This window comes from Fusarium oxysporum, chromosome VIII (assembly GCF_013085055.1).
Source record: "Fusarium oxysporum Fo47 chromosome VIII, complete sequence".
Lineage (NCBI taxonomy): Eukaryota > Fungi > Ascomycota > Sordariomycetes > Hypocreales > Nectriaceae > Fusarium > Fusarium oxysporum.
Genome location: NC_072847.1, coordinates 2,832,633 through 2,850,063, shown reverse-complemented (window position 1 = coordinate 2,850,063; position 17,431 = coordinate 2,832,633). Strand labels below are relative to the sequence as shown.

Here is a 17,431-nt window from a genome sequence, read left to right as displayed (position 1 = left end):
AATTGGGATTGATATTGACGTGGATGTGGATGCCCTCGGGCTCCATGTAATTGCGAAGAAAGGGTCAAGTGAAATGGATATGAATATGGAACGAACTTGTCCCGGACGGGGAAAACGGGGGCGCCACGGGGACCGGCCGCGACGGAGCTTAAGCGCAGGCGCCGGCAACCAACGACAGGCCGGCATTAGACCACGGGGCTGATCGGTTGGAGAAGAACGTGGGAATAAGCACTCACCAATTGGGGTTATATATTCGTACTGCAACAACGCATCTTCAGGGATGTGCATGCCGCTGGGTTCCATTGTAAACCTTGAACCTGCACTGCACGACTGGAGTCGTGTTCCTCAAAGGGCTGTTGGTAATAGGTGAGATGCTCTGATGATGTATTGCCGGAGACGGAAGGACGACGGTGGTGTATGGTGGATGAGGGGCGCCGGACCTTTCTCACGGGCCACGACGAGGAGTTTAAAATACCCACGAGGCGCGAGCAATGCTATCCAAGACGGGCAAGTCGTTGCGTGAGGTACGGAAGGTAATTACCACACGTAGGTACCGTACGTCCCTCGAGCGGGAGGAAGACGGAGAGAGGGGCAGACTCTCGAGCCTTGGAGATGGAGAATGGGGGGGGGCGTGTGAGTTTGTTGAGGGAGGTTCAACGAGTGACGAAAGCTGCGATCGCGTGCCTGCTGATTCCCCCTCTCAATGCGTGAGCGTGGGATGTTGTGTCTGCGGTTGGTGAATAGTCGATTAACCCAGTTGGTTATTTGGGGTGCACACGAACGATGATGACGAGACGCTGGCTGCGGATGATATCCAGGGATTGGCGCTGAGAGTGAGGGATGTGATCGTGTGCGCGCATGTGCAACAGAATTGACCAAAATCGAGCTGTTTCGATCTAACTTTAGGCGACCAAGCTAGTGTAGTCGAGCAGGGGTTCAAAGACACAGAAACTGACGGGTGTGTAACACCTGTAGACCATACCAGACCGTGCTGTAGTTGTGCAACGGTTTCGAAGCGACAACCGGTAGAATGTAGACTCCACGGCAAGGTTCCGATATCGTTTAGAAGCTACGGATACTCTGGGTTGGTATGGTGCCCCATATAGGTTTGCCCGAAAGAATGTCAAGGGAGTAAAATGAAAGACAATACGTGGGAGATGTTGGGTTTTATGGTAAGATGGGAAAGATAGCGGAAGGTTGAAGATGGGTGGTGGATGAGATCAACCATTGCTCAGCTCCGCTAGACAAGCTCCAAGCAAGGCAACGACCACTGGAAGCTGCAGCTTCAATTCCAATGGCGGGGTGCTATTCTGGCCACCTACAATAGGTACCTAGGGCTGCTCACCTACAATTCTCCAGGCATCCAACTCACTGCCGATACCTTTTATAAATCATGAAAGGAGCATTTGTTAGCTGCAGTGCTGTTAGCAATATCGAAATTCACATGCAGTCGTCATATGCAATCAGAGATCTAAGGTTGCGGTATTCTGTTGTAGGATATGTATGTACACTATGCTTAAAGCCAATCTCATTGCTAAATCCGACTGCAAATATTCAAGGTTGCCCTCAAAACTGCACAGATTACAACACAAGATATTCCAGGCCTGTCTCGTATCCACTAGGAAGACTTCCGACCTCTCCAGCATTTCCTCAACAGCTACGGAACCAGATTCGATACAAGGCTGAGTCTGTGTCACCAACCCTCTTACATGTCTGTCATCTCATCTCATCCTGATAAAAAATAAAAAAAAAAGTACCTGTCTCTTCAGAGCATAAACAACGAGATAGGATTGGAGGAATTGATTGCCCTGGCTTTTGGTGGCCAATCCCTCAACGTTGATGACTAGCCTCTCTACAGGTACAGTGCATTCCATTATTCCTTGCATGCTGCAGCCAAAAAGTCGCTATGCAACGAATGAGGTGAAACGAAAAGAAAGAAACCACAGGTCTAGCCTCAAACTGACGGTCCCAGGCGAATCGAGCACGATACGGCATTAGTGTGTTGCATCTTGTTGCTGTATTTGCTCCATTACTCTGCAGATTTTTTGACAGTTTTTGGACTCGCCTCGAGACAATCACGGAACCAATGTTTTTTATCACCCGACTTGCGGACCTTTTCTCGGTCTCGTCTCCGGGAACTGGTTGTGGAAGACTCCATGTCCATGGAGGCTTGCCGAGCTAGAGACGCTACGAGTTTTTTGCCAGGCCAGCATCGAGAAGCAAAAGCTTGCTTGTCGAGTAGGTATTGAGAGGGAACGGAGTCCGGCGTTAAAATAGACGAGCTAGATATGCATTGTAACATTCAAGTTGGCAGAGGCTTAACCGACATGACGTCTGTTTACATCTTGAACTGCAGCTTGAGTTATGCGATTGAACTGATGTTGAAGAATATCAGATTCTCTCTTCCAATGATCGTCATTGTCAAGAGTTATGCGCACTTCGGCCACTAGGACTCCCACAGTGAAGATCAAGGACTCTCGCCTCGCTTTCACGATACCTACTATGTGCTCCATCCGTGGGATGGACCCAATGCTTGCTGCTCTGCTTGTACAAGCGCATTCTACCCCTCCCCCTCACATCCCCTCTCGTGCTACTACTGCTGCTGCTTCTTCATGCATCGTACGTCAGGGTTAATGTGGTACAGCGTAGGAGCTGCCCGTGGACGACGATGAACCTATCATTGTTAACATGTGAATTGAGAAGAGGTCAAGTTGAAGTCTTTGCGATCCTGAAGCTGCAGCCCCGTCCCTCCATCGTTGCCAATGGCATGGATGACCCCACGCTGCGAAAGCAGACCTGCGTCCGCGTGCTGATATGCCGACTCGAGACCGCTTTCAATACCAACCTAGCAGCTACTAAACTGGTGGGTGTGTGGTCAAGCAGTGTCTCTTTTCTGAGGCTCGTTCCTGTACCACAAATGTTGATTGTTACATTGGAGGAGTTGTGATGATCCTCTATTGGTTGTCATCTACTGGACGTTGAAACTAATCGGCCTCGTTTTCCTTCACGATAAATAAACCGCCCTGCATCTCACCGGTCTAAGCTTTTGAACTTTTATTAACTTCCAAGATTTCTCAGATACTGCTGCACATGCCATTCAGGGATGCTGTAAAGAACTTTTTAACAAACTAGTGGCACCACAAAGCACACGTTCTGTCATGGCCATGATTAATAAGAAGCGGATCGCTGTTGTACTGTATAATAATATTTCTCCATCTCATGCCCTGGACTTACATTTGCGGGACAAGATGGGGCACTGGTTAATAGCCTGTGTATTTTTGGTTTTCAATGGATCTAATATAGAAGTATCTGCGGTTGCGTTTGTAATCTCTTACCGTTATGGGGGTCGAGATCTTCCCAAGCACTGCCAAATCCAATTATTCTGCATCTCGGTTCTCCTGCACTCTCTCATGGTTCAAGGAGCCCGAGACTTTCCAGCAGAAGCAGATTGGGGGTGTGGCATTACCATAATAATCGAATTATAAGAGTAAAGAGGACAAACATCTCCCCACGATATATTTCCCATTCCGTCATGCATACACAACAAAAATCTCCCACGCCCATTGCCTCTCTGAGAACTGTATGGTTGCAATAGTGCCATCGGTTAACCCTGCATCATTATTACAGCCCGAGTTCTCAGCTCAGAAGAAGCTTTTTAGACTCGTGCTGGTACAATCTGGGCATCCATGCACCATCAGCCTATCGAGATGGGCTCGAGTATAAGAGTAACTGACCCTGTCGTTGTCAGAGTTTGGTCTCCTTTGTTAGTTGGATGGCGCAAGACATGAGGTGGTTTTAAGATTACCTACACGGCGACTCATCTCACCTTTGTTTCTTCCATTGCATTGCATGTTGACAAGTTCATACCTTCCTTACTTGGGCCTGGTAACTGAATGGTTACTCTCGGCCTCCAGTCTTTTAAACTCAGGACTATATCCAAGATACAGTCTCTTCTCAATAACCTGGAAGCTTTTGAATATTGCTTGGTATTCTGTCACAGCTGCGGCCTCAACTCTGTACTCAAACCATCACAAAAAGCGCCTACCCTGCACAGTTCAGCTTCCCCTAGCAAATCTTATCCAGGTATCTAAATCCAAGTGGTTGCATGAAATAACACTTCCTTACCATTAATTTGACAGTTCGACACCTTAACAATACCTCTGTCACCGATCGATCTCATCTCCCCGACTCGTAAGCTTTTGGATCTCAGCCTTTGCTACAAAGACGTTGGCGTGGGACTCCTCAACTCGAACCAAGCCTCTTCGCTTCTGACCATCAACGTCACGGCCAACTATCACATCAGTATCAGTCAGCCAACACAACACAAGTCACTTTGGTAAACGCCGCGGCAACTCAAACAGGGGAGCCTCTCACGTTCATGACTTCCATTATTATCCCCATTTCTAATCAAAGTTTGCCTCGCATCGGTTGACCCAGCGAAGGCCCTCAGTTCCACACTCCACGCTTCAGCGACTCACTGTTACAGGGCGCCACCGCCCACCATCCATTCACCTACGAAAGCGAAGAGCTGCTGGGCTACCGTACCGTTTCGCCGGGCAAGTCTAGGCCTAAAGCCCACTGCAAGCACTACATCACAGTACTGTACAGTACCTCTGACACGCTACGCATACTCCATCCCTAGGCAGGCGAGGATCCAGCTTTTCCCCTCCGCGTCCAGTCCCTGTCTGCTGTCACTAGCCTACTTGAAGGCTTGTCCGCCGAGCGCCCAGTGCTCCCCGTACCTACACGCCCCCCAACCAAGCCAAACCCTCTTCGCTGCAGTCTGTTCTGTACCTACGTACAGTGCTACAGTACGTACCTTACCTACCTGCTCTGCGGGTTCCGCCAGACCTGTACAGACAGAGAGATCCGCCGAGTCGCCCGCTGCCCCTTCGAGCTAAACTTGGGACGTTTTGCGCGTGCGCGCCCACACCTCCATCATCTCGCAGTTTATATCACATCGCCAGCCCAGCTCTTTGGAGCGTCTGGGCTCTCCCCGACCAAAAACCAAGCACCAGCACCTTCTGGCGCAGGCCACGGCCACTTCTGTTCTTCATTCCTACCTAACTTAACCACAAGACTTTTACCAACTATTCACTGTTCGACAATGATGCCTCTCAAGGCTCTTTGAAAGCCACCCGTCCGCCCATCGCAGGTTCTCTCTCTTTCTCGACCCAGGGGTGAACATCCGTTCTCCTCCGCTACCTCCGAGGACCTTTGAAGCTTTCTTGCCCGCATCATCGCCTTTCGAGATCTACGAACATAATTGTTTTTGTTCTCGCCCGACCAAATTCCCCGACATTCCTCCCAATTCCCGTCACTATCCGCCCCAACTTCCCACTAAGAAGATGTCGAGTTCTGCCTCTGGCGACTCGGGCGGTGGCCGTTCGATGGAGTCACGAGTGGGTAGAAGCAAGCAACGTGAGTCTTTACCTGATGCGCAATACAATATTTTCTGTTTGAAAGTATCCTTCTCGGCACATTTGACCTCGGCTTTTTATGAAGCATTTGTCTTGGTGCCTTCTATACCATCCTTGTTGCCCATTTTTGTGGTGTGATGGATTTGAATCCAACCATAATTTCCTACGCTCGCCTGGGCACAATTCAACAACTTCTCGACAGTCGGCATTCTCAATCGATAATCTCAAGATTCCACCACTGACATTTTTCTTTTTATATAGGTTACAACACTAAGGGCGAACGTCTCGTCGCTGGCATCGTACCTCTCACTCCCGATCAAAACTATGTACTGTTGATTCAGTCTACCCGGCGCAAAGGCTGGGTGCTGCCCAAGGGCGGCTGGGAGTCTGATGAGACTTGCCAGGAAGCCGCTGAGCGAGAGGCCTGGGAAGAAGCTGGCATCACTGTTCAAATCACTTATGATCTTGGTGACATTGACGAGAAGCGTGCGCCCAAATCGTCAAAAGATCGGTCAAGATACCACTTCTTTGAGGGCACAGTAACCAGCGAGTACGACGATTGGCCCGAATCCCACAAGCGAGAACGCCAGTGGTTTACATTTACCCAGGCGTGGGAGGCGTTATCAACAAGACCAGAGCTACAGGAGGCCTTACAACGGTCTACTGTAAATCGTCAATAACCTCACGGCGTCCTCTCATGCGCAATCCTGGCCTTGGAAGTGACCAATCCCTATCCTTGAACGGCCCTCCATTCAGTTGCGACGACATGGGTTTATCTCCTGGCTGTTGAGTGGATTGTGATACACCGTCACTTCCACAGAGTTCTTTCCATTTCCTTGTCATGAGAGGAATGACACGTGCTCGTCTCAGAAACTCAATTTGGGTTGAGTTACGAAGCACCTCTTCTTTTGCCTCCTATTTTTCAGTTCTCTATATAGAGACTACAATGTGCATCCATCCCAAGGCGTTTAGGCTGGAACATGATAGAGTATCGCTTGTTTTTTTTTTTTTACACATCTAAGAATTCGGACGGGGCGGGATACTTCAGCGGCATATAAAGGTGCAAGCATCGAGATCAGAGGGTTATCTTGTTGCAATTCATGGATAGGACCGGAAAAGCATCACAAAAGGTTGGCTGCCCTCGGATTCTTGCTTTTTCATCGGGGTCTAGCCCGAAGACCGACGCGACGGGGAGGCAAATATGCGCATAAGTCCACCCCCTAGAGAGGGACGAAATCTTAGTAACTCGCCTGGTCATGGTGGAGTTGAATAGACTTGGCGATTCCCCTCACTTGAGCGCATCTAAACAAGTTGAAGCTGGGGCTGCTTTTGTTGATGCTTGTGAGAGTGAGAGTGAAAAGATCACCAAATAATGAGACATAAAAAAAAAGAAGAACCCTTTGCCGAATGGCATATAATGACGCACAAGCAAGTCACTGCTGCAGCTCTCGGCCACTAAGAGACTACGGCCAAGACCTTGTCATGGATGCTTATTTCTTGCTTGTTCCGTTCCCTGACCTTTTGGCTTTCTGCCCCGCCAAGATGAGAATGCCCCTCCATCTGCTCTCTGGAATGCCCCGCATTGAAGTCAGAAATTTGATGGCATGTTTTGTTGAATTCGGCGTTTTATAGCGATATGCAGCTAAATGGCCCCTATCGTTATAGCGCTGTTTTGCCGCAATAGGATCCGCAACACCTTAGATCAACGTCAAAGCATCAACGACCTAGAGCAACTTCCCTTTATTCGACCGCTGCAACCGATTACACGCGATGTTCATGTCATGAGCCTATGAAAGAACTCTCCATGGATCAATAGAATTTCGCAATCACAAAAGACATCACATAACACCATCAACCTCATCCATCACGATATCATGGAGAACCTATCTATCGCCGATGCCCCTCCACAGGGCCGCGGTGCGCCGCAACCGCTCCCCCAGTTGCCGCCGCAGATGTTCACGACTGCAGCGCAGCTCCTGGATCTCACAGACAGTACGACTCCGCCATGGTACCAGTTCATTCCTGTTTCCGGTTCATGAGAAGGGTTGGGCTCGATAAAAGCAGGGAGAAGGACGGATCGTGTGCTGACCACTGTATAATTGCAGAGAAGCTCATGGTCGCTTTGCGCGATGGGAGAAAGCTCATCGGCGTGCTAAGAAGCTGGGATCAATTCGGTGGGTCTTAAGGAAATAGAACACTGCAGGGAGACATCCCTTTTCTGACCTCAACCAGCCAATCTCGTCCTCCAATCTACCGTCGAACGTATCTTTGCGCCCTCCCCCGAGTCAGCAGGTAGCGATCGACCAACGGGTCTGTACGCCGATATAAATCACGGCATATTCCTCGTCCGAGGTGAAAACGTGCTCCTCCTTGGTGAAATCGACCTCGACAGGGACGACGACCCGCCTCCTGGCTTTGAGCTCGGAGAGCTAGACGTTGTCAAGAAGCTCGCAGAGGAGAAGAAAGCCGTCGACAAGGCAAGGGAGAAGGCGCGGGTCAAGAAGCTTGCGAAGCAGGGCTTTGAGGGGGAGAATATTGGCGAGATCGTGCTCTAGAGGACGTTTGGATATTGGTATTTATCTCAATTACAAGGCCTGGAAGCAGGTTCAGGTTGCCGGACGCTTAGAAGTGCTCTGGCTGATGGTCATTTGGGCAGAATATTGTGAAATGCCCATATACCATCAAGGAGATGCTGGCTTGAGAATGGGCTGGCTCTTCAGGAATTAAAAAGCCTCGATACAGTAGGTTAGAGGCGGATAGCGCGTATGAATATATGAGCTTCACGACGCTACATCCAATGTTTACCACCACTAGGCACTTGATGGTTTCTACTATCATAAGCTATCAGTCGCTGGTTGGCAAGCCCAAGACAGCCACTTAAGGGACTCGTGTTAAGATATGAACTTGCGTGAAGCTTCATGAATAGGCTTCTAAGTTTCCCTACAAATTCCATACCGCACGATATCGCATCTTACTCTCCTTATTGTAACTCGTAAAAATCACATATTTCATGAATGGGCCAGGAGAATTTATTAAATTACATCAATTGCACAACTCATACTCTCTTCGAATTTGAGGCCCTAACCATGAACAGGCTCCATTGCACAAGATAAACTGTCAAAGAGGGACGATTAATGACATGAATTGTTTGAAGGCAAAGCATTGTCTAAGAATGAGCTTTAGTTGTTAATTTACAAAGCTATACAAAGTCTGAATGTGTGTGGAGTCTCATGGCTCGTTGTTGTACACTGTCTTATGGATAAAGACCCTGCGACCCGAACCAGCATGAAGTCGCTGGTGATGATCAAGATGCAACCGGAAACGCCTCTCATGATGCCATGTCTGTCCGTAAACCGCTCTCGTTTTCTAAAAGAACACGCCCCTTGGGGTCATATCATCACTGTCCACCCCACAGTGAGTGTTTAGATGGATCGTCGTCTTCGCACTCGCTCGAACATTGGTATAGGAGTGCCGGGGTTCTTGCAACCTCCGAGGAGCCAGTCAGTCAGACCGACAACCTTTGCACCAACTCCAGCTTCCCAATCGCCACCTGCTTGTGCCTGCTCAATAGTATGGCTTAGAATTCGACCTTCGGCATCGAAGTCAAAGACAAACAGTCCCGTGAATGCCTTGTCTGGGTCGACTCCCCGACCAAACGGTAGGGATCGGGCAATCACTCCTTTGTTAGAAGAACTATCTGAGCCCTTTCGCTTTTCGCACCAGCGGACCACGAGCTGCTCGGGTATCGCCCCAGCACGGCGGGGTAAGAATGTGAGGGGCTCCGTTGTCATGCGCTCCGCGAGAACCTCAATACAGACATTGCCGAGAATTGGTACACGGTTCCATGCTATCGGGGAGGTCCAGAGGGCGGCGTTATAGGCGACACGGCCGGAGACGGTTGGTAGGTGAGGGTGCGTTGAAGGGAAAAGATGGAGGGCGATGTTTGGCGCAAGAATGTCGTGAGGAAGAGGATGTAGTAAAAGCGTTGGTAATCGTTCTTGTAAAACTCGCAGAGCTATAGCAAGTTAGCATTGTGATACAAACATGGGAATATCCTCAGTGACGTACTTTTTCCTAGCTTTGCCTTATTGGGGTCCTTTGGTCCGTCATCGCCAGATCCGACCCATCGCACGCCTGTCGCATCAAAATATGTCCTCGACAAGGCACCTCGCCTTAGGTAATCTTCGAGAAGAGTGGCATCGGAAGGCGGTAGAGAAGGCTTAGGTTCTCTAACAGTGACGGGCTGAACCTGGGCCTTTGCCGGGCGAGCATTGGAGAGACTGCGAATAGAGGCAACAGAGGTCCGGCCGGAACGGCTTAGACTGGATCGGATGGGCGCGGCCATTGGGAGGTCACCGCAGCAAAATGGAGAGATTCATGGATCAAGAGTGAAATTTGATAGAAGAAGTCAAGTTGACTTTGTTAAAGAGGGTCTAGAATACTAGAGAATCAAGTTGAGGTGTTGCGTACCTAAGAGCTTGGATGGTAGGGAACCTCAACGTATGTCCACTTTCGGACTTTTTCTGCGATGGCTTAATGGTTAGACTCGGAAGTATCTAGCAGCAGTAAAGTGTAAGGGAAGAGACATGATTGTGAAATGCTGAACTTGATTGGTTGATGATCAAGACTCCATAGCCACATATTGACAGCGGGGCGGGATGTGGCGGGGCGGGTCTTTTCCACTGTGATGGGATCTTTGAGTGGGAGAGAAGTGGATGGGAATCTGGAGAAAATGGGAGAATTGAGGCTTGAATGAAGCAGGATCCACTGATAAGGCGTTATCTGATATTTCTTTAAGATCGTCTGTTTGCAATAGATGCCCTCTTTCTCACTCTTGAAGAAGAAGGCGGTGAAGTTGATCTAGTATCAACTTGTGACATGCCAAGTCACTTGAATCGTGTGAATGACGGCACAGGCTCCAAGTTTGGCTCATCGACAGCCTCATGATAGTTAAAGAATGAACGGATGCCTACAGTGCATTGCCCGACGACGGAGCAGAGCAGGCAGACGCTCAGAGTAATGATGCATTTCTCATTCCGATGTTGTTTGTAAATATGCACGATAGAAGCCTTGCTGTTCTTTTGCTATTGGAAGATGATCCGTTTTGGGAAAGTCTACGTCAACTTGTTGGCTCCTATCGCAAGCGATAGTGTTATATCGGTAAACCGCCCTGTGATATCCTGAAGTATATTGCATGAGAACAAGCAATATCCAGTAGATTACCCTTGCAGGGACAATTAAATCAACGAATATACCTCGCTTGTGACGTACCCTTTGGTTTCATTCATTTCTTATTTGCTGCACATGCTCTGTCTCTACCCGTTAACTCAGTATCACATTGACTGACTTGTACATACTCTTTGTTCTTTGACGGCATCACGTGATCGACGCCTGTCAGCTGCCCCATCCATTCATTCCCTCCCTCCCTCTCCTAGGCGGTGCTGGCGTTGCCTGGCGTTACGTTTCTTCCCTGACGTACCTTACTTGAGCCTCTGCAACCATTCTCAACTTAATCTTTCTCTCCCATCAACTCATCTGCAACTCCTCATTCCATCGCCTCGACAAGTCCGTCTTTTCAGCCTCACCCCTTCACTTTTCGCATCAGACTCTTGTCTTACTGCGATTTAAGGAACAACCGCCAACATGAACCCTGAGTAGTACGCCACTCTCCACCTCCTTTGCGATAACCTCCTGATGGAACTATGCCCCATGCTGACTACTGTTCTAGAGTTGCACCCTGCCATCCTCGACTATTCCTCATGCGATTTCCTTTTGCTACCGCTGTCGAGATGCTAGTCTTTGACAATTTTTGGATCTGACACCAACTAGATACGACTATCTCTTCAAGCTCCTCCTCATCGGAGACTCCGGTGTTGGAAAGTCTTGTCTTCTCCTGCGATTCGCCGATGACACCTACACCGAGTCCTACATCTCTACCATCGGTGTCGATTTCGTGCGTTATTCCCAGCCAGCATTTCCACTTACCTGGCCTATCGTCTAACACTTGGTCAGAAAATCCGAACAATAGAGCTCGATGGCAAGACCGTCAAGCTTCAGATTGTATGTGGCACCCATCGCGCAGGCTCCGGCCACCTAACCAAATGCTAACTTGTTCTCAAGTGGGATACCGCCGGTCAGGAGCGTTTCCGAACCATCACCTCTTCCTACTACCGTGGTGCCCACGGCATCTGCGTCGTCTACGATGTTACCGACATGGACTCATTCAACAACGTCAAGCAATGGCTCCAGGAAATTGACCGATACGCCACTGAGGGTGTCAACAAGCTGCTGGTCGGCAACAAGAGCGATATGTCAGACAAGAAGGTCGTTGAGTACAGCGTAGCCAAGGTAAGTTTTTTTATTCTGGCACTATGAATGTCGCAGCCCAGCGGGTCGCTTATCACATGCATCTAAGCGCCTGAACGCTCAAATGCCCCTGTCACCAAAATTTCACCCTCGGCTGCGACAACTACCCACAGCAACACGATGACTGACCCAACTCTATAGGAATTCGCCGACAGCCTGGGAATTCCTTTCCTTGAGACTTCGGCCAAGAATGCCAGCAACGTTGAGCAGGCTTTCTTGACCATGGCCCGCCAGATCAAGGAGCGCATGGGCACCACAACAGCCAACAACACCAAGCCCAGCGTGCAAGTCGGCCAAGGCCAGGGCGTCGGATCCTCCTCCAACAACAGCTGCTGCTAAATGCATTAACGCTCTCCTTTCTCTTGGTGAAGCAGGATGATGGAGTACGGCCGGGACAATGAACAACATGCCAGGGACACGATCGGACGAGTTCACTCACGATATTTGCTTTTTCCTTCTACTCTCTCCATTTCTGCGCATAGACCAGATCATGACCACTTGGATTGCCTTTCTTTTCCGCAAGTCACGACTTTATCCCTTTACCGCCTTGGCATCTGGAACAACGGCTCTTTCCATTCGTCTCAACGTCATTCGCAGGCCCTTCCATTGCTATGTCGACGGTAGGAATGGTCAGGGCGGGGAATCGATAGGTTCTGGGGAGGGAGCATGAGGGGAGACGACAGATATGAAGGCAGATTTTGTGTTTTTGGTAGCGGATGGCTTTGGGGGGTTTTGCGCGTGCGCAGGCTGTATTTTCTCTTATCCATCCCATGCTGTGTCTTTGCACTTTTGCGAAATTCAAGTATTGGGAGGCATTCGTCGGTTCTTGTTCTTTTCAGCCCGCCAACCAGCCATTCGCTGGGAATCACATTATCTGCGCACCCCGTTTTCCTCTGGCAATTCGCGATCCTGGTCCTCTGTTCCCCGTAACATCTTGACTCCTTGAGAGCTATGGGGGAGAGTTGCGCTAAGCGTCAATATCTTACTTGGGTTCTGATATCGATTGTCATGTTGTTTCTTCTATTTTACCATCCTGGTTCGCCTATGGTTTTTCGTTGTTTTTGGTACTTGAGATCGATTTTAGTATGCGAGAAAGGGTTATTCTTAATAAAGGTTGAATATTCCTTTTTTTTAAACTTGACCCATGACGAATATTGTTGGAGTTCCTTGCTCATATGGCTTCGAATCCCAAATTATGAACCATTGTCGATGTCGTAAAATGGTTTCTCAATTGAGAGAGATTTCTTTGGCCATGGTGAAGCCATGCATAGAACGAACTCATGGCTAAGGCTCTGTGGTAGATCTCATGATCGCCAGCACGTTCTCAAATGTCCATCTGAGGTCCTTGGTCGCATTCTTTATATCCGCTAATTGCAATACAGCCCATCCATCAGACAACCCGAACATAGGCAGCTCTTTCATGCTAACTTTAACCATCATACAACTCAAGCAAACAGTTGAAGACATTGTGTAAACACTTTATGTAAGACACAAAGATAAAGCTCAGCTGCTTAATCTACGCTACACACGCTTCATGCACGAAGATCTTCCTCATCGGTGATAACCAAGTCGATATACGTCATAGATCAACCACTCTCAGCCTGATGTCATTCTCCAGGCACACTTTCAATATAACAATTTAATTCACAGTAACTCTCTCTCACCAATATATCTACGCATAATAAAATCATCATACTCAATACCTATCTCGGTCTTTCACAATCTTTCAAAATGGCCAGCGTCGAAAGTCAAGTGTCAAAGCAGTCCGAAACTCCCCTCCAAAACGACAATGAGAACGCAGAGCAACTAGCTACCCTTGCAGAAGGCAAAGTCGCCGATGCAGTAAAGGGAACGAGTAGCAGAGATAAGCCACGCAAGGATGATATCAAGATTGAGGACTATGCTTCTGATCTTGACAGGTTCGTCTCAATATATAGCTCGTTCCGTATACGGAAACTAATGTCATGCTAGAAAAAAGGCTGAGCAGGCCGAGGCCAGAGAAGAGATCAAGACACAGAGAAAAGCAGGTATAGATGTTGATGGTAGTCTTGGACAGGGCAGACTGAGCAATGAGGACAACAGCAGTGTCTAAGTATAATTATTTCGTAAAAAACCCTTCAATTACCGACGACTTTACGTAAAGATAATCTACAATTATTATTACATCCCATAACTGCTTAAGTCCTATCCCCAGACCGTAGATGGAATAAAAGTGTTGACAAACATTACTCTATTCACAACAACATCATGACTTTTATCTTTTTCCAGTCTCCTGGCCATCACCGTAAATCCTCGCCCCAAAAATAACAACAAAAGAAAATGCCACATTGGGCGAGATCATAACATCATTACAGCCATATTTCTCATATGGCCATGTGTATTCGTTCTTTTTGGGATCACGACAGGCCGAGGAACTTGAGTGCCTTGTGGGAGTTGCCTTTTCGCCTCTCGGCCTTATCCTCAAGGAGCGGCATAATCCGTCGGTCTTCTTGATCCCAGTCGCTGTCATCAACATACATAGTTAAGATCGATCGAGCATCAATCGCGGAAGGCTTTCGCTTTGAATAGGATCGACTTTGCTTGCTTCTGGAAGACTTTACTGTCTTAACTGTTTCAGCAATGGAAGGGGCTCGACTCGGAACCGCAGATGACCCTGATAGTGCCGCTCCCAAAGACGCCCCAAGTGCCGGGGACATGGGTGGGCTATGAGTCGCTGATGGCACACGTGGGAAAGGGGAGAAGGTTCCTGTGATAGATGGCGGCTTAGACTTCTTTGGGGACGGCTTCTTGGGAGGCTCGTGAGGGACATAGAAATCAGAAGTCTTGGACAGGATCCCCGAGATGGTCGCAATAAAAGTTGCGATTTCTGCATCAGTTGCAGTTGACGTGATGAGGAAGTTGGCTTTAGAAACTGTAACGTCATAGCCAGAGCCCGAGTTTTGTGGGAAAGTCTTCCCGAAGCGCCCAACAGGTCCTTGTTCTGGGCCGGTGATGGAGTTTCCACGTAGATGAGTGAAGGGAATGCTCTTGCTGCTGGCATCAACGATCTGAGCCACCTTCATCAACTCTACTCCAACGAGCTTTTGAAGAGCCAACACCGTCGCAAGATGCTCAGGCGGATATTCAAGGAGAAGATACCTCACCTCTGCGTGAAGGGCAAGATACGTTTCGAGGTGCGGAATAATGAGGGTCGCGAGTAGGAACGAATTCGCAAAAGGGTTGTCTTTGGCCTGGCTGGCCAAAGGCTGGGTCGTATACGCCTGCATGGCATTGGCAAGAAGGTACCTGCCCAGTGTGAGTTTTAAGCAGCACAAGATGGAGCAGAGTCAAGTACATACCTGAAGTCCAGTCGGCCACTTCGGCTCATACCGTTGCATTTTGTTCCTAGCTTCTCAAGCTGTCCTGTGATGGCGCAAGTATAGTCCCTCTTCACACCTCTCTGGGCTCCAATAGCTAGGATCTGGTCGATTCTATGGCAAGATCCACGGCTATCGTTACTCCCAGTCTCCCAAAAGACTGGGTTCCACAACCCTTCAAGCTCTGGCAAAAGGGAAAACTGGAACTGCCGGTAGCCTTGAGTTTCTGGGGGGAAGTGTTCCTGGAGGACAGAACGCAGTGAGTTCTGTACAGTGATGGCTGTTTCTTGACCATTAATTCGAAGGTCGTGAAACTTGCTGTGGACATCCGAAACCAGGGGTGGAGGAGTCCGAACTGGTGTTGGAGGTCGTGCAACCTTAAGCTTGGGCACACTTGGGATAGGCTTCTTGTTAGGCCAGACGGGCTGATTATATGCGAACGGATCATATTCGTCCGAAAGGATGGATTGGTCGGTGACAGCTGACTCCTCGCATTGGCTTTCTGCGCAGCTTACGTCTGTGATAGTGTTGGACTCAGGTGTTCCTGGAACCAGAGCATTGCCGTCGTCTGTTTCGGAAGTAGGTGAATAAATAGCCGCGGGAAATTGACCCATTCTAAGCCCATGAGTGACAGAATTGAGCAAAGGTTCGGGGACCTCCTCCCTGAAGTGCACCACCAGGTCTTCCATGAAGGGCAGTACTGGTTGGAAGGTTTCCTTTGGTCCAGAAATGTGCTCGGCATCAGTACCTCTATCCACGTACGATGCCCGTGCAGGTTTCCGCCTCTTCTCCAAGGGGACCGGAGCCACTTTGATGATTGGGAGATTGGTTCTCACAATAACAGTTTGGGGTCCCTCTATGTAGCTGCGTCTGTTGGAAACGAGCTCCTTGGGGTTTGTGGTTATTGTTTGTGAATGCCGATGGGCTTTCAATAATTCTGGCCCCGGATCACTCTCTAGTTGCCGTGCAAGTCCTGAAGTGGCTGCAGAAACACAAAGATCCCGATACCTGGGACTGGCCGGGTAGATTCTGTCCAGAGATTTGACTCGAGACAGAGTTGGACTGCGGCCTGGAGACCTCATGTCCACTAATGAAACTTCCCCGTACACGACATTATCTGTGGACGGGATGCTCAAAACATCGGATCTTGGGCTCAAGCCTTCGAGGGCAGGGGATACAGGGGCAGCCATCAAGCCGTAGGCTTCGCCAACACAGCTGGGGGATGCAAGGAAAGAAGCCCTTGGTGAAGGGGACTGTAGATTGGAAATATCGTGATAGATGCGACCTGCAGACCGGTCATAATGCCTCGCAGAAAACCTGCAAGCTTGGGGTGAGTAAGAACAGCCCGGAGCTTCATCAGCTGTACTCCCACCTTCATCTTTATTCGCGGCACCAAAAACAAAGAATGGGGCATCATCCCCGAAGTTGTCCTCATAGCCGTAGAGCGGCAAGCTGTTACTTCGCGGACGGGGCGTAAGGGTCAAATCGAGTTCATTGGAGGGTTGAAGTGATGCTGTTTGTCGGTCCAAGGCGTCGGCAGCTCGCATAGCTCGTGTTATGGGATCTTCGAACTCCTGTTCTTGGTCTCCTTTATCCTTCGGTTGATACATGTCCTGCCTTCTCCAGTCTCTAACTGGATTATCCAGGCCCACCACTCCATCCTTAACTAGCTGGTTGAATAACGACTCGGCACGGCAGTAGTCTCCATCTGTTTCGTAGTCCATAATGGCTCTGATGCAAAGTGTTCGGGCACTCGGGGTACCGCCGTTTATAAATACGAGTCGCCTACCACTTGCTGTTGAACCATGAAGGAAAGCTTGAGCAGCTTCGTAACGAGCTACTGTGGCCTCGTGGATTTTCTTGACATAAACTCGAACGTCTGAGCGGTTTTTTAAGTCCCTATTGGAGATATAATTTTGAATGCTTGGAAGTATTAAAATATTTGGTGAAGTTGGAAGCAGTCGTAGCTGTGTTGATATCGTGTCTACATGGCCTTCGAAGGCAACGACGCTCCCAAGGAGCTTGTTGTCGGTGGACATGATGAACACTCGAGGCGCCACTGATTCGGACGATCTCTTAGTGGAAAAAAAGAACAGTAAATGGGAAAGGTCGAATTAAAGTAAGGGATTGTGCTGATGGAATGCTTGGTCCGTTCGAGGGTTGGTGAAAGGGAGCAGCCGAGAAACTTTTGGTATGAAACACGCCCAATTACACATAAGAAACTCTATCCGATGATTAGTGAGGTCGACATCGGAATGGATAAAGAAATGATCTTACAAGGGTATTTCT

At 49.0% G+C, this 17,431-nt stretch overlaps 7 protein-coding genes across 7 annotated transcripts; 5 read left to right on the top strand and 2 right to left on the bottom strand.

The window, feature by feature from the left end:
- The first annotated feature begins 5,240 nt into the window (after positions 1-5,240).
- Positions 5,241-6,350, top strand: FOBCDRAFT_50009 (polyphosphatase DDP1). The gene is made up of 3 exons (XM_031187874.3): positions 5,241-5,421; positions 5,682-6,241; positions 6,347-6,350. The coding sequence occupies exons 1-2, from the start codon at positions 5,349-5,351 to the stop codon at positions 6,098-6,100; spliced, it is 492 nt and encodes a 163-aa protein (XP_031035139.1). The 5' UTR covers positions 5,241-5,348; the 3' UTR covers positions 6,101-6,241; positions 6,347-6,350.
- A 722-nt stretch (positions 6,351-7,072) lies between these two features.
- On the top strand, positions 7,073-8,211 carry FOBCDRAFT_230137 (uncharacterized protein). The gene is made up of 3 exons (XM_059609825.1): positions 7,073-7,412; positions 7,526-7,594; positions 7,653-8,211. The coding sequence occupies exons 1-3, from the start codon at positions 7,295-7,297 to the stop codon at positions 7,973-7,975; spliced, it is 510 nt and encodes a 169-aa protein (XP_059465649.1). The 5' UTR covers positions 7,073-7,294; the 3' UTR covers positions 7,976-8,211.
- A 258-nt stretch (positions 8,212-8,469) lies between these two features.
- On the bottom strand, positions 8,470-10,026 carry FOBCDRAFT_230135 (uncharacterized protein). Its single transcript, XM_031187878.3, has 2 exons — positions 9,489-10,026; positions 8,470-9,435 (listed from the first exon to the last, which is right to left on the bottom strand). Exons 1-2 carry the CDS (start codon positions 9,763-9,765, stop codon positions 8,843-8,845), a joined length of 870 nt encoding a protein of 289 aa, XP_031035143.2. The 5' UTR covers positions 9,766-10,026; the 3' UTR covers positions 8,470-8,842.
- Positions 10,027-10,866: 840 nt separating this feature from the next.
- Positions 10,867-12,289, top strand: FOBCDRAFT_49977 (YPT1_NEUCR GTP-binding protein ypt1). The gene is made up of 5 exons (XM_031187879.3): positions 10,867-11,074; positions 11,250-11,373; positions 11,433-11,480; positions 11,541-11,768; positions 11,928-12,289. The coding sequence occupies exons 1-5, from the start codon at positions 11,064-11,066 to the stop codon at positions 12,123-12,125; spliced, it is 609 nt and encodes a 202-aa protein (XP_031035144.1). The 5' UTR covers positions 10,867-11,063; the 3' UTR covers positions 12,126-12,289.
- On the top strand, positions 12,290-12,772 carry FOBCDRAFT_49978 (uncharacterized protein). The gene has a single exon (XM_059612224.1). It carries the CDS (start codon positions 12,453-12,455, stop codon positions 12,714-12,716), a length of 264 nt encoding a protein of 87 aa, XP_059467775.1. The 5' UTR covers positions 12,290-12,452; the 3' UTR covers positions 12,717-12,772.
- A 745-nt stretch (positions 12,773-13,517) lies between these two features.
- Positions 13,518-13,878, top strand: FOBCDRAFT_297519 (uncharacterized protein; the record flags this gene model as incomplete). Its single annotated transcript, XM_031187880.2, has 2 exons — positions 13,518-13,705; positions 13,758-13,878. 2 exons carry the CDS (start codon positions 13,518-13,520, stop codon positions 13,876-13,878), a joined length of 309 nt encoding a protein of 102 aa, XP_031035145.2.
- Positions 13,879-14,182: 304 nt separating this feature from the next.
- On the bottom strand, positions 14,183-17,181 carry FOBCDRAFT_141089 (uncharacterized protein; the record flags this gene model as incomplete). The annotated part of the gene is made up of 2 exons (XM_031187881.2): positions 14,183-15,071; positions 15,125-17,181. 2 exons carry the CDS (start codon positions 17,179-17,181, stop codon positions 14,183-14,185), a joined length of 2,946 nt encoding a protein of 981 aa, XP_031035146.2.
- Positions 17,182-17,431: the final 250 nt, after the last annotated feature.

Coding starts and splice junctions, on each gene's coding strand:
- FOBCDRAFT_50009 (XM_031187874.3), top strand. CDS start 5,349: ATGTCGAGTTCTGCCTCTGGCGACTCGGGCGGTGGCCGTTCGATGGAG. Junction 5,422..5,681: donor AGTGGGTAGAAGCAAGCAAC/GTGAGTCTTTAC, acceptor CTTTTTATATAG/GTTACAACACTAAGGGCGAA.
- FOBCDRAFT_230137 (XM_059609825.1), top strand. CDS start 7,295: ATGGAGAACCTATCTATCGCCGATGCCCCTCCACAGGGCCGCGGTGCG. Junction 7,413..7,525: donor GCTCCTGGATCTCACAGACA/GTACGACTCCGC, acceptor GTATAATTGCAG/AGAAGCTCATGGTCGCTTTG. Junction 7,595..7,652: donor AAGAAGCTGGGATCAATTCG/GTGGGTCTTAAG, acceptor GACCTCAACCAG/CCAATCTCGTCCTCCAATCT.
- FOBCDRAFT_230135 (XM_031187878.3), bottom strand. CDS start 9,765: ATGGCCGCGCCCATCCGATCCAGTCTAAGCCGTTCCGGCCGGACCTCT. Junction 9,436..9,488: donor TAAGGCAAAGCTAGGAAAAA/GTACGTCACTGA, acceptor AACTTGCTATAG/CTCTGCGAGTTTTACAAGAA.
- FOBCDRAFT_49977 (XM_031187879.3), top strand. Junction 11,481..11,540: donor AGACCGTCAAGCTTCAGATT/GTATGTGGCACC, acceptor CTTGTTCTCAAG/TGGGATACCGCCGGTCAGGA. Junction 11,769..11,927: donor TTGAGTACAGCGTAGCCAAG/GTAAGTTTTTTT, acceptor CCAACTCTATAG/GAATTCGCCGACAGCCTGGG.
- FOBCDRAFT_49978 (XM_059612224.1), top strand. CDS start 12,453: ATGAGGGGAGACGACAGATATGAAGGCAGATTTTGTGTTTTTGGTAGC.